This window comes from Plectropomus leopardus, chromosome 23 (assembly GCF_008729295.1).
Source record: "Plectropomus leopardus isolate mb chromosome 23, YSFRI_Pleo_2.0, whole genome shotgun sequence".
Classification (NCBI taxonomy): domain Eukaryota; kingdom Metazoa; phylum Chordata; class Actinopteri; order Perciformes; family Serranidae; genus Plectropomus; species Plectropomus leopardus.
In genome coordinates this window covers 7,712,052-7,725,822 of record NC_056485.1, presented here as the reverse complement: position 1 = coordinate 7,725,822, position 13,771 = coordinate 7,712,052, and the positions used below count along the sequence as shown (strand labels likewise).

General features: G+C 40.0%; 1 protein-coding gene across 9 annotated transcripts in view; it reads right to left on the bottom strand.

Moving 5' to 3' along the window:
• mark2b (MAP/microtubule affinity-regulating kinase 2b) overlaps window positions 1–13,771 on the bottom strand; it is a 63,964-nt gene that overhangs the window by 34,107 nt on the left and 16,086 nt on the right. For all 9 annotated transcript variants that reach the window (XM_042511954.1, XM_042511956.1, XM_042511960.1 and 6 more), the window contains 6 exons: window positions 6,202–6,369; window positions 4,322–4,375; window positions 2,529–2,577; window positions 2,232–2,297; window positions 1,760–1,830; window positions 420–476 (listed from right to left, as the gene is read on the bottom strand). In XM_042511954.1, coding sequence (XP_042367888.1) covers window positions 420–476; window positions 1,760–1,830; window positions 2,232–2,297; window positions 2,529–2,577; window positions 4,322–4,375; window positions 6,202–6,369 — 465 coding nt within the window. The remainder of the gene's footprint in view (window positions 1–419; window positions 477–1,759; window positions 1,831–2,231; window positions 2,298–2,528; window positions 2,578–4,321; window positions 4,376–6,201; window positions 6,370–13,771) is intronic.

The window sequence follows — 13,771 nt, the reverse complement described above, 5'->3', positions numbered from 1 at the left end:
GCCTGCTGGCACAGTAAGAGGATTTACAACTCTGCATAATACCAGGGTCCAAAATGACCTGGAAGCATTAGACCTGGTGTGTTTCATTTTTGGCACCAACTGCTTCAAAGACAGAAAATAAATGAGGAGACAGAAGGAGAGGATGATCCAACACAACAGGACAATTGCACAGATACACAAGTGTGTGTGTACAGATGTACGGGTATGTGTGTTTAAGTCCTAGCACTCGAGAGGAACATTATATCATCTTTGTGATTAACCTCTGGGTCGCCTGTTCATGGAGGCAGGATTTCATCTCAAAAAGTCAAATCCTAAAAAAGATTAATGTGGACAGAGAGAGAGAGAGAGAACACTTGCTTGTGCTCTGACACTCAATTTTATTAATGTGTGTGTGTGTGTGTGTGTGTGTGTGTTCTCACCTTGAGGTCTCTGTGTACTATACACTTCTGATGGCAATACTGCACAGCTGACACAATCTGGAAAGTGAGAAAGTGAGTTAAAGGGGGAGCAGGAGGGGGAGAGAAAGAGATGGAGTGAGAGAAAGCAAAGATGGACGGGTTGAAAGGAAGTAAAGGATACTGAGAGATCTTCATCAGGATTTCATCAGGAAGCAATTATGAGGAAGTACTAGGGATACAAAATTTAAGCCATTCCCTTAATTGCGTAAAACTGAATGACCAATAATCCGTCATTTAAAACATTAAATGCAAAATGCATTTTTCCCCTTTTAAAGCTTTATTTTAACAATTGACATGGGTCATTTTTGCAGCATGACCCCAAATACATGTATTGGTAAATTAAAGGAATATTACACCTCCCAAATGACTATTTGTTTTTCAGTGACTCAGCCCATGTAATGTTGAATTCATGAAAAAAAGACTGTCTGACATGCCTCCAGTGAACCAAGAACCCAAAAACTGAGATAATTCTTGATAATTTTTAAGTTATAGGTGTCCACATTAAACAACAGCCACACTATAAAAACACATCCGTTAACAAACCCTCACACAGCTCATGCACTGTAATCCAAGTCTCATTTATCCAGTCATGTTCAGTACTTCTCCAACAGACAGCCCTTGACAACGGGGAATTGGTTTTCCACTGCCTCTATAGGTTAGTTTTTTGTTTTTTTAGTGTTAATTTGGTGAATTTGAACTAACCCTTTAAAAGTCCTGCAATAACATAAACTAACTGATTCATAGACCAGCAGCTTCTGTTTTCAGCAAGGTAAAGTTCCTGTTTTTGTCAATGCACTCTGGCTTTGAAGAGAGCATACAGAAGTTTAACTTTTAGTTCAGTTCCCCGTCAGAAAAGGCTGTCTGTTTGGGAGGCACGGAGCATACGATTAGATAAACCAGACTTGTATTATACTGCACGAACTGTGTATGAGTATGAGAATTTTCTCAGTTTTTGTATACTTTGTTTACCCTGGAGGCCTGCGAGAAAAACAAAGCCTCTTTCAGAAATCCAAAGTCACACATGGTGAGTACTTGAAATACAAAAAGGCAATTTGGGAGCTGAAGTGTTCCTTTAAGTACATATTACTTTTTTTTTTTAATCCCAAATTTTATTTAAATTAATACAAGCCTGTTCCTCAAAATTGCAGCATCTGCTTCCTCCGCCACTCAACAACTGATATCAAAGTTATAGATCTCTAAAGAGGAAATGCACTTTAAATCTCAGTTTTACATGCTTAAAACAACAGCAGCATGTACAAAATTACACGCACAAATTAGCATTTCCTCCAACACACACAAACCTGTCTGAATTTGGCACGGGCTTCTTTCTCCTTCATCCTACCATGGGCCACCAGGTAATCAAAGACCTCTCCTGGGAGACGAGAGACAGAGGAGGAGAGCAGATTTAGTGTTGGAATCTGATACTTGTCTCCTTAGAGCCAGAGTGTTGGGTCATGGGGACATTAAACTAAGTTTTGTCCTTTAAGAATAGTATGGGTACTTCAAATGAAATACTTAGAAAAACAAGCTATTTTCAAATTCACAATGTCAGTAATTTCCAATCTCAAGGGGCTAGAAATGGTCAATAACCAAAGAAAACTACACAAATCAAAAAAAGACAGGATTTTTCTGATAACACTTTGGACAATGTACTGACAAAAATTCTGAAGAGGCTGTACATGAAGAGCAGAAATGGCATTTTCATTTTATTTGATTCTAACATACAGAGTGCCAAGCCTCAGGGGGAATGACTTCACAGTGACAAGCACTTACCTCCACTAGCGTACTCCATTACGAGGTACAAGGTCTTCTCTGTCTCTATCACCTCAAAGAGCTTGACTGGAGGTGGAGAGAGAGAGAGGCAAAACAAAAAGCAAAGTGGAGGGAGATGGGGCAAAAAGAAAAGGACAGGACAGCAAGAGTGAAAGCAAAAATAAAGAGATAAGAGAGAGACAGAAGCAGAGGGATTATTACGATTCGGGTTGACTACATGACCTTCAAACACCACAATAAATTCTGGTGCTCAGGGAGTGACGACAGAGTCGAAACTCACGTTTCAGTGTGACTCACCTATGTTGGGGTGATTCAACATCTTCATGATCCTCACCTCCCGGAAGAGCTACGAGAAACAAGCCACACAGAGTGCCGTGTCACAAAACGCTATCATATTTAGATTGCTATTACTTCTCAGCGTGAACGTGTGTGTTGTTGTGAATTACATTTATATTCTACATGCTTATGTGTATATTACTATTAATTTGTTTCGCATGTATGTGTCCATCAGAATCGCAATCTTATCTCTGTTAATGCAAAAACTCCAGAATCAACATTTGTAAAACAACATTCACTTCCTGTTTATGAGCATGTGGGTCAAATTACTTGAAGGAAAGCAAAAACTAGCAGTTCAAGCAATACCAGTTAAAATCCTCCAAATTCTGGCAATATATAAGATTTCAGAGTTAAACAAACAATGCTTTCAGCATCTTGAAAACTCCGGACACAAAGCACTAATTCATCCAAAACTAGTTCAGTGCCATCCCGTCTCTGTCTGTGGTTAAGGCGTGAACAGACGCCTCTCACTCATTACAAATGTATTTCCTCTGACTCAGCAGATCAGGTCAAACTATGCTTACATGCATCTTATCCAGAAGGCGCTGCTAAAAGCTATCCCTGAACTATTAAAGTTATAAACAACCCAAAATGCAACACTCTTAAAGGAGCGGTTCAGCAAAGAATCAAAAGTACATATTTTTCCTCACACCAAAACAATCCCTGCTGATAAAGAGGTACAGGTGAGAGGAAAAATATGCTTTTGATGATTTTTTGGGTGAATTGTCTTATCAAAGTAACAGCTCAGTGTGTAGTGATTACTCTGTTACAAGTATTTGTTCTACTCAAAGACATCTGTTGTCCTTGAAAGTAATACAGGCCACTATTTCAAACAAAACTTTAACATTAGTGTTTGCCCTACCATAAAATTGGAGGGGGAACCCAGGCCTGCCTGACTGACGATGATTTATTGATGTCATTAATTTTTTTTTTTTTAAAATAATGAATACCTAAACAGATATTAAGAAACAAACTTGACATTTGAGGTTGACATAGGGTCATTTAATCAAGTATAATTCAAGTATTGTGTTTCTGAATGTTGTGTTGTTATTTCTGTGTAAAAAGATGATCTTTTTTATGGTTGTTTCAAAGACTGCGCCTTTTATTCGCTTCAGCCATAGCATGTGAAGCTGCAGCAAGACGCACCCCAAATACCCAAACAACCCTGTGAGACTTGATGCGGGATGATGTCAGGAAATCCCTACCAATTTCGGTCCTAGTGTACATGGATTTGTATCTGCATTCGTCTTAAATTTGACGTAGGAGTGTCTAAATGTGTTAGCATTTATCACTGGATTTATGTGTTGCTCCTGTCAGTGTCTTTGTCATGTCTTACCATTTTCCTGTCATGTGCTCTGCATTTGCACACAAGTGTGTATTCTATGCCTTATGTCTGTGGATGCCCGAGTGTTTGGTGTGTGTGTTGAGTGTGCAGGCATACAGGGTTAGAGAGTGTGCGTGTAAGTGGACAGACCCCACCCTGCCGCGATCAAAAGAAGTAATTGCAGCTTGTTTCCTGTAATTAAAACTCTCTCTGAAAACTAGACCACTTCAGAAAGATAGAGACAGACAGACAGAGAAAGAGAGAGAGAGGGGAAGGGAAAGAGAGAGGCGGACAGAGAGTGAAAAGGAGAGAGACACGTGGTGCAGGACGAGTGACTTGAAACTGACTTCTGAGAACAAGGATAAGAAGGACGGAGGTTTGGATTTTGCGCCTGTACGCGCACGTGTGTGACAAAGAGAAAGAGACCCACCTTCTGCAAACTGGAGGAGTTGAGCTGTGTCTTATCAATGATCTTTACAGCCACCTAGAAGTGAAACAACATTTATTATTAACACTTTTATTCACTGATTGCACTTGCTGCGGTGGGTTTGACACATTCCGCTAACCTGCACAATCACAGACAACGGAGCAAACACACATACACACTGCTGTCTTTTTGGACACATCACACACACAAAGAATGATACAATCACACAGAATTAAGTGATGAACACACAATCACAGCAAGTGACAGTTGCATAATAGGGCAGTGTACATAAAGAGACACAAACCAAGCTGAAGCACGGTTCATAACCATGCCATAATAAGGTTTATGGGTCATAATCTCATAAAAACAGGGAAGATGCAGAGAAAGTGATAAAAGCACAGGAAAAGACAGAGAAAGAAATAAGAAGAAAAGTTAAAATTGAGAGAAAGATGGGAAAGATTCAAAGTCATATAGAATAAGAGAATTGTTAAGAATTGTGTCTTAACAAGGACACAGAAAAGGGAGGTCCACTTCTTTCTCCCATATCTGTCCTTCACTGTCAACTAACTCCTTTCTTCCACTCCTCTTTCTGGTTGTGCTTGTCTGTCTGACTCTTTCATGCCCTCTGACTCTCCCTTGTTTTCTTTGTGTGTGTGTGTGTGTGTGTGAGTGTGTGCCAGCGAGTCACATGGAGTGTTATCAGGGTGTCAGGCACAGAGCTGTCACACATTGACAGAGCCCGCCCACCCCTCTCTCTCCCGTTCTCTCTCACAAACACACACAGACCAAGAGTGTACTTGACTGGGCCTCAGACAGACCCCGGCATGGGCTCACTGCAGACACAGCTTTTCCCTTAAAGGGACAGACCACTGCGTTACATCACATCTGGAATTCACAGTGAGCCCGAGACATTTAGGCTTCTCCATTCAAGCTGACAATGGCGATCTAATCTTACGCAGCAGATGTACTGTCTCCAAAGCCATGGGAGCTCAGGATCAGACCACACCTGCTGTGTATCGCAGCGTGAACCTTCCTCTATCCTCAGCAACCAGGAAGGAAGATTAGTCTAAACATGTATAGTGTTTTTCTGCTTTTTACCATCTTGGCTAATTAAAGACATATGATGCTTCTTTTCTACTTAAAATAGTCTTCGGTGATAAAACAGACACTGGCTGAGAGACTTGGAGTCCATTTGTCGCTTATATTAGTTAACAGTGTAGTCAGATTTCCTCGCCTGCCAACAGTTTCTGAGGGATTTTTACTTTGTTTTAAGTTGAGCGGTCAAAGAAGTTTGGTGTTAGATTTACTTACTTTTCTAGACGAAGGCTTAAGGTATTTTCAGGGAGTCTACAACTATCGGACAGTTAAATCCAATGTTTTTTAAGACCTTTATCAAATCATTTTTAACCAAATTTTGAACAGATATTTGGACAAACCTTTTTGGAATTTGAATAAATTCCCTCAAGGTGTTACTGAGATATCACGTTCACGAGAATGAGTGATGGACAACCAAAAAAAATATTACCTCTGGCCACGGCTACCGCCAGTGCAGAGGCATAAAAACAGACATAAATTAAAGATGAATATACTAAATAAGAATGTATGGGGCAATAAAGACCTCAAAATTTTGAATTTAAGACAATTTAATTACTTTTAACGTCTTAAATTTCAAAAATTGAAGTGCAGACACCCTGTTTATCTTGTCTTTCGGAACAGGCTCTCGCAGCATTTCTTGTGTTAGTTATTAACAAGCCAGGAAGTTGGTAAAAATAAAAGTCTAAAGTTCAGACAGTCGAGGCGACTCTGTGAGAGGAACCTGAGGATAGGTCAAAGCTTAAAATGAAATCTTGCACTTTTGTGTGTGTGTGTGTGTGCGTGCATACCTCTTTTCCAGTGAGGACATGCCGTGCCAGTTTGACCTTGGCGAAGTTGCCTTTGCCGATGGTTTTTAGCAACCGATAGTTACCAATGTGCGGCTGGTCATCTGATGCGGTCGTGGCGACGGAGTTCCGACATCGCGGCATGCTGGAGCGACCAGATGACTTGGACTCCTGAGAAGAGAAAAGGTTTTATGTCAGCATTAGGGGACTTGATGACATGCAGGCAGAACGTAATAAAAGCTAACATTAAAAATGTGCCACAGAAAAAGTGAAGTTGTACGTTCCAAAATTCTAGCACCTGTCCTGAACACTTAAAATTAGACTCATTGTCTTTATAAGCTCGAAATATCCAGTGAATACATGTCCCATAGATACAGAGCCTTTAATTTCATGTCAGTGTCACTGACTGCCCGTTTATCTCTTAGAGGAGCAGAGCCTCATTCAGCCACATCAACGACACAACTAACAACAAACATATTCATAATATGCTTCAAGAGAAAATGAGGTTGGGTAACTCAATACACACCTCATCAACATGGATGCAACTTAGACAACAATGCGTTTAAAGTCACAGACACAATCTCATTAAAATTCCAGCTTAAACAGCAAATGCTGTGAAAGTGAATCTTCAAAGCATTCAGGTCAGTCAGTACTATATTATGATGATGTGACTCATAACAAACAACACTTTGTGACATATTTATGTAGATTTAAAATTCACTTATACGCCAATACAAAACAAGTACAACAAAGCAACTCACTGTTGCTACAATTTTCAATGAAAACTATGATATTGAAATTTATGAAAAAGAGTTTTTAACTAATAAGCATCCAAGTCTACAGTATTCAGTCGGGGTATTACAGATTATGTCCAAATGCCTTTTTATTATGTATAAGATACAGTCAGCAGAGAATTGATCTGGATCTGCATTATAATGTGCTAGCAAGATTAGGATGGAAACTTGGAATAGACAGTTAATATAGACTGGGCTTTCCCAGGCCTACGGGGAGACTTTAAGAGCCAATTAAACTGCAAGGTACCTGGATTTTGTAAAAGAAACAAAAGGTAAAGAATCTTTGTCATTCAAAAAACTTTTATAAGAAAAATAAAGTTTTTTAAACAAATCTGAAGCTGATACTGAAAGCTGCACAGTAAAATTAATTTTCATAAACACCATTTTGGACAAAAAACAAACAGGTCTACTGCTTTCTCACAGAAAGCTGCAAATAGCTGAGGAGCAAAAGCACTGATTACAAATAAGTGATGTATAATATTAGCAAAGTTACTTTAGAATCATCATTTTTTTGCATGGTCAGACTGACTAAACTTGACTACCACTTATGGTGATGGCTGTATTTGTAACAATTACATGTATATCTTTCCTTTGCTATTCCATATTATCACTTAATATTTAGATATGAGCACACACTAAAAACAGTCTGATAACACTGGTTCTCTTGTGTCAAAAAACGCTGAGGTTAGTCTTGAATTTCAAATCAACACTGTTTTACAATATTCATCGTTTGGGCTTCGGATGAATCAAGATATAAAATAGTATAGTACCCCTGGTTCCCAGCTGTAATCTGAGGCCTCTTTTACACTGCCTGTTCAAGGCAGAAATACTGCACTGAAATGCAGCCCACCGCTGTGGGGACAGAGTTGTCTCGCCTTTGAGCCTGAAACGGAGGTAGTAACAGTAACGTATTGAGGTAAATTTAAAAGCAGCAGCTGGCAGGAATGACGTTTTGGCAGCGTTTTATACGTGCAACCCACTGCTGGACATTTAAAAAGCGCTAGCAGCAGTTATTGGCTATCTCAAAGAAAAAGAAAAATGTCTGAAAATTTGGATAACTATGACGTTTGGGAACTCTTCACCCTACGAGCATAAGAAAAGATGAGCCGCCATGTAAGAGGGGAAGTAAATGATTGTTTTGACCATGTTATGTCATAGTTATTGTTTTATAAGGGCTGACGAGGCGTATGTTGTACGTCACACTAGAGGCAGACTCTGTTGTGTTTAAATGTCTCTTTGCTTCCATGATGCTGGCGTGCTATCTAAAATCACACACTGGAACGTCATGATGTCGCCCTTGTTTGGTTCTAAGTGAAAATGCAAAGGGGGCATAAAGAAGGGTCTTAGTCGCGGCCCTATAGTGCGGACTCTGTGTAAAAAGCTTGTGTGACTTTAATTTGAACCCAAAAGGCCAGTGGTGTGTTAAGTTATTTTAATAGTCTCTTTATATGGCAGTATGGAGTAAAATTGCTTCAGTTCATCTTACAGCAGACAGGAGGTCTTTCGAGTCATACACACACCCACAAAAAGAAAACAAAACCTTGCTGTGCTGGCAAGTTTTGCATGGTTGGCAACGGAGATTAAGTTTCAACTCCAGGAAAGGGTCGCAGCAATTGTGTGTGTGTTTCTGTGTGTGTGTGTGTGTGTGTGTGTGTGTGTGTGTGTGTGTGTGTGTGTGTGTGTGTGTGTGATCTGAGCGGACAGGTGACAGGGATCAGGGTCAGAGGAGAGGACGACTGGCTCCAGGGTGACGAGACGCAAACACACACGGGGCTGTGACACAAACACCAGCGCATGGACACAAGAACACACACTAGTGCGGGCACACAGACATGCACACGGCGGCATAAATCACACACACCTCTCGGAGACTTGACACCAATGAGAGAGAGGGTCCGGTGAAATTCACACTGTTGGTGTGGAGTGAGGAGGTTTGCACAAATCATCTCTTTCTCTTGTTCTAGACGAGTCATTTTATTCACCTAATTATCTCTCTCTCTCGCTTGAGCAAATTAGAGGCCCTCTCTCTGTCCCAAATTACCCACAGACCACAGTTTTATCAACATCTTCCTCCCTCTGTTACCATATCTTGGGCCATGGGAAACAAGGATAACCAAGATTACTTCATTGTGCTTGTGTGTTTCTTGCTCCAGATGGTATGATCTAATGTCTGCGTCTCAACCGCCCCCCCTCACATCCTCATGCTGACAGTGCAGACCCGCACAGTGTAATAGGCCAGATTAAGCTTTAACACAAGCGGGGGAACTGGGATTAAAAACAAATGACAGTTGCATTAAACCCGGAGGACAGGGGAAGGTCCTCATGTGGCCCTCCGCGAGGGGGAGGAAAATGATTTTTATTTTTGGATCGAGTGGGAGAGGGGGAAAGAGGACAGACAATATGTCGTATGGACACTATTCGAGATGAGACTCAATCTCACCGTACAAAGCTGATTTCTAGATCAGCCGTGCCGTCCTCACAGAGGTCTGTGTGATCTAATTCCCTCTGTCACTCGCTCAGCTTTGAATTGATCTTGCCAGAGTACTGCTGTCCAAAATAGCGCCTGGAGGTCAAATTTCACCCGCAACAAAACATTTGTGTTTCCTAAGGGCTTCTAGAAAGGAATAAGGCATCCTTTTTTTGTTGGGAGAACATGTGCAAGTAAGTTTACAAATGAAAGAAGCAAAAATTTTAACATTAAAGTACCATTTATATACAGAGACACAACACATGGGAAAATAATTTAACTTTTGCATTTTTAAATTTGCATAATTTTATATAGGCCAGCCTCTAAAGATGATTAAATTGGTATTACTCCTGTTATCAGAGTACAATAGTAATGCTAGTAAACTGCTTTCACAAATGGGACAAGTGTACATACAAAATGACACCTTGTCATTTTTCCTCGGTGCATTTAAACGCACTTAATAATCATGTTACGGTTGTTTTTTGGGCAATAACCCGATTTCTTAAACCTAATGTAAACCAGAAAATAAGAAGCATCTATAATCACGACTTCCCCAGATAAATTTCTCCAAGAAAGTTGTAATTTCTTGACCATGTGTGCATCTAACCAGCTTTGTAATTGGCTTTTTAAATGCACATATGTGTATGACAAGGACCCGAGACAGCCAAAGTCTGAAAGGAAAGGGCAGAGCTCGTGGATAAAAGCAAAGGTCACTACATGTGGTGCTGCGTCCTCATTTTCAGGGCCCTTTAAGTTACAGCCTGATCAAAATTGAAGCTGACACAAAGTAGCCTCTAGAAGTCCAAATAAGTCTGTTCCCATTGCTGGACAAATGATTTGTAAAAACTTGGACACGATTGTTTTGAAAAGTTACCACAATGCACGTGAACGTGTTGTCTGATTTCCTGCATAACCTGATTTCTCAGAGTAAACTGGTTGTGTTGTGTGCTGACAGACAGGTGAAGTTGTCAATGGCAGTTCTGACTGTGACAACAATAACGTAAAGCCTTCACAGTCTTTAAAATGTAGTTAATTGCAAGACAGTACATGAGATGTAGATAGTGATATGCTTATGAGCAATAATCTGACAATGTTTGAAGACAACAGCCATCCAAAGGACTTCTCTAGCCCTTCACTAAGACAAACAAACAAAAACACCTAACCACATAGGAAATGAATTGCCTAATCAAGGCTCCTCAACAAATGCATGACCTATGAGGGGGAGGATTTTTGTGTGTAACTGCCAACTAGGACCTTTCACATGTTGTTCCACATGTAGAATAAAAACAGATTAAGAATTAAAAAAAAACATTTTTTAAAAAGGACAAAATCTTTAAATAAAAAGACAACGACAGGGCATTTATACACACACACACACACACACACACACACACACACACACACACACATATATATATATGCACTGTATTAATACAGTTGAAACAGTTAATCTTGGAGATAATGAGGTAATACAGGAAAAAAAAATTTTTGGATAATGCTCTGCAAGTTCAAATGTGATTATTTTCTCCCTTCAAGGACCAAAATTAACTTTGGGGTCTATCTGTCAATGGCTGTCAAAGTGAAAAAAATGCACTGGCCAAATTATTTTCCACAGGCCATAAAACTACAGAGATACCATGTCATTAAAAACAGGGTTGGAAATACAGGAGAGCTACATGAGGCTTGGCTCCTCTGAAACAGACATGAGCTCCCCAGAAAACCTCATTAGGAGAGATTTAGGGGGAAATCGTAATATTGTATTTTTCGCGCCATTATCTGTGTCTTTCTGTTTAGATTTTCCTGTGAATGTGTTTCAAACATGGTGTTTCAATCCTATCTATTCGTAGGCATTGACACAGTTTGATGCATATGCTGTAAGAGTAGCGTACTCCTTTAAGGGATAGCTCTGTGCGTGGTGTGGGTGTAGCAAAAGTGTGGTTGAGAGAAAGAGACGGTGGATCAGAGCAGACAGGTGTTCACTTGGGGGCTGAAACAGAGCAGAGAAGAAATTAACAGTTAAGTTGTCACGTGTTGGTGAATTTACAGTGTGTTTTAGTGATCTGAGTTTGTAGTGAAGTTGGCCTATTTCAACTATCAGTCAGTAAATAAATGAAGTCAGTGGCGGCTGACTTCATTAATTTTTTTACGTCAATGTAGATTTTTATCTGCATTCGGAAAGTTGCGGGTGCTAATTTTTGACAATGCGCCTCCTTTTTAAAAAACTAAGACAAATAATTCACTTACTTAAATGAAACTTGACCAGCCAACGAGGACGTGCACAAGCTTGGTCAAACCTCACTACAACTGGTATAACAGTCAGAACACAGAGAAAAACGTAGTCTAGTATACTAGTCTTCAAAGGGATCATCCACTCTAGTAGTCAGTAGCGTTAACTTATAATTTAGTAGTTTACTGACGTTATATTTGGGACCATTGTACACTTGAAATTCAAGCGTGTTTCCTCCGAGTTTTTCCCCCTCTTCCACAGTCTCCAACTCTTTAGTCTTCCTTCTCTCCTATCCTCTTTCATGTCTGACTATTTTTGTCTTCTGATTCTTCCTTCATTTTTGGGCAGCTGCAGGCTCGGCAAAACCCCCCTCCCCCAAAACACACACACATACACATATCCACCTCTCCTCTCTCCCCTCAGTTATAATTATAGATGTGTTGGAGGACAATAAGTGACATCATTGTTTTGTTCTCACATTACTCTGATGCTGCGTGCGACTCTTGAATACTAACTTGAAGCTGCAAACATACAAAGTTAAGCAAAGAATTTATCGACTTAAGGTTCCAATGTACTCCAAAGGAAATCTATTTGACATATTCACCAAGACTGCCAAACTTTAGATGAACACTGAGCTGAATGTGTGGTAGTGACATTCATGCCAGATGACAGAAGGAGGGAGCAGAAATAGTAAATTTGAGGCTCACGGGCAAAAGATACATACATGTAACCAATCACATGACACTGTAATCCACTTCAAGTGACACTGAATTGGGAACAGTGAGCAGAGTTATCCAAAAAAAGTATAGGAAGTTTGTCTCGCCAGCATGTACTAATCATAACAGTAATAGACGTATGCAGGTTGTAGGCAGAAGTAGACAAGCTGCTATTATGGCAGTAGCGCCTCACTTATTAACCTCCGTCACCATATAGTCACCATACGCTAGAAAAATAAAGGTTATATTTTCTACAAAACTTTTTCAGCCAATAATTATTTATTAATTAACATTACAACAGCTTAATTAATTATTATAATTATTATTGTACAGTCATTACATTCTGCAATAAACATTTACTTCATAATAAGTTAAAGCAAAAAAAAAAAAAAAAGCAGGGTCTGAAATTTAACATGTCACCAGCCAAAAACTGGTAAAATATGAAAGCGGCTGCTGAATTTGCTTCAATCATGAGGCAGAAAAACATTGATTATATATTCCCCACATTGGCAAGCAGACCAAAAAGTCCATTTACTTTATTAATAAATGTTAAAGTAATGTTTAATATCCGAATTAAGCAAAACACAATCTGCTCTGAACCTGAGTTCATCAGCTACCGTGTTTCAAGCCCCTCAGATGGGGGTCAGATTTTCTTATCGCTCTTTGCCTACCGTGTGGACAGACCATTAGTATAGTGTTTATATCCGGCCCAGAACACCAGACCCCCTCCCGACACACACACACACACACACGCAAAGTGAAAACTCACTGACAAGATGTTTGCAGCTGAGAGCCATTTACTGCCACACTGCAAACACAAGCATGTGCACATGACCAATACACACACACAAAGCATGTAATGTTAATCCAGGCCAATGCTGGTTGTGTTTTGACTCAAGCCTCATTATCACTGACCTTTACTAATCTGAGTTCTGGGAGGAAGCCACTCCGATACAAGCAGATGGAATTTTACACAGCGCGGTTCAGAAAGTGACCCTAAAGGAGAGTCGCTTATGACGTGCGTGCTGTTCACTACTATCACAACACAACCCAAACACTAAACCCAAAATGCAAGACAGGCAAACATAGGCAAAAATGTCATCAACGACAGGAAGGCAAAGCAGTGGTAATCAAAGAAGAGAGCTTAAAAACACACTTTGGAAAATGAACATGACAAAGCAGGCTAAACTGAAAAACAAAAGATTACTTAAAAGAATAACGAAATGCTCTCTTCAGCCCTGCTTACTGCGACGCCAGATCACGTCGATCAACTATCAACTTTAATCTGATCAGCCTTCCAGACTATTATTCTCGCTGTTTTTCACCCAACTGAGTAGACTGCCTCACCTTACATGACCTTATCCTGAAG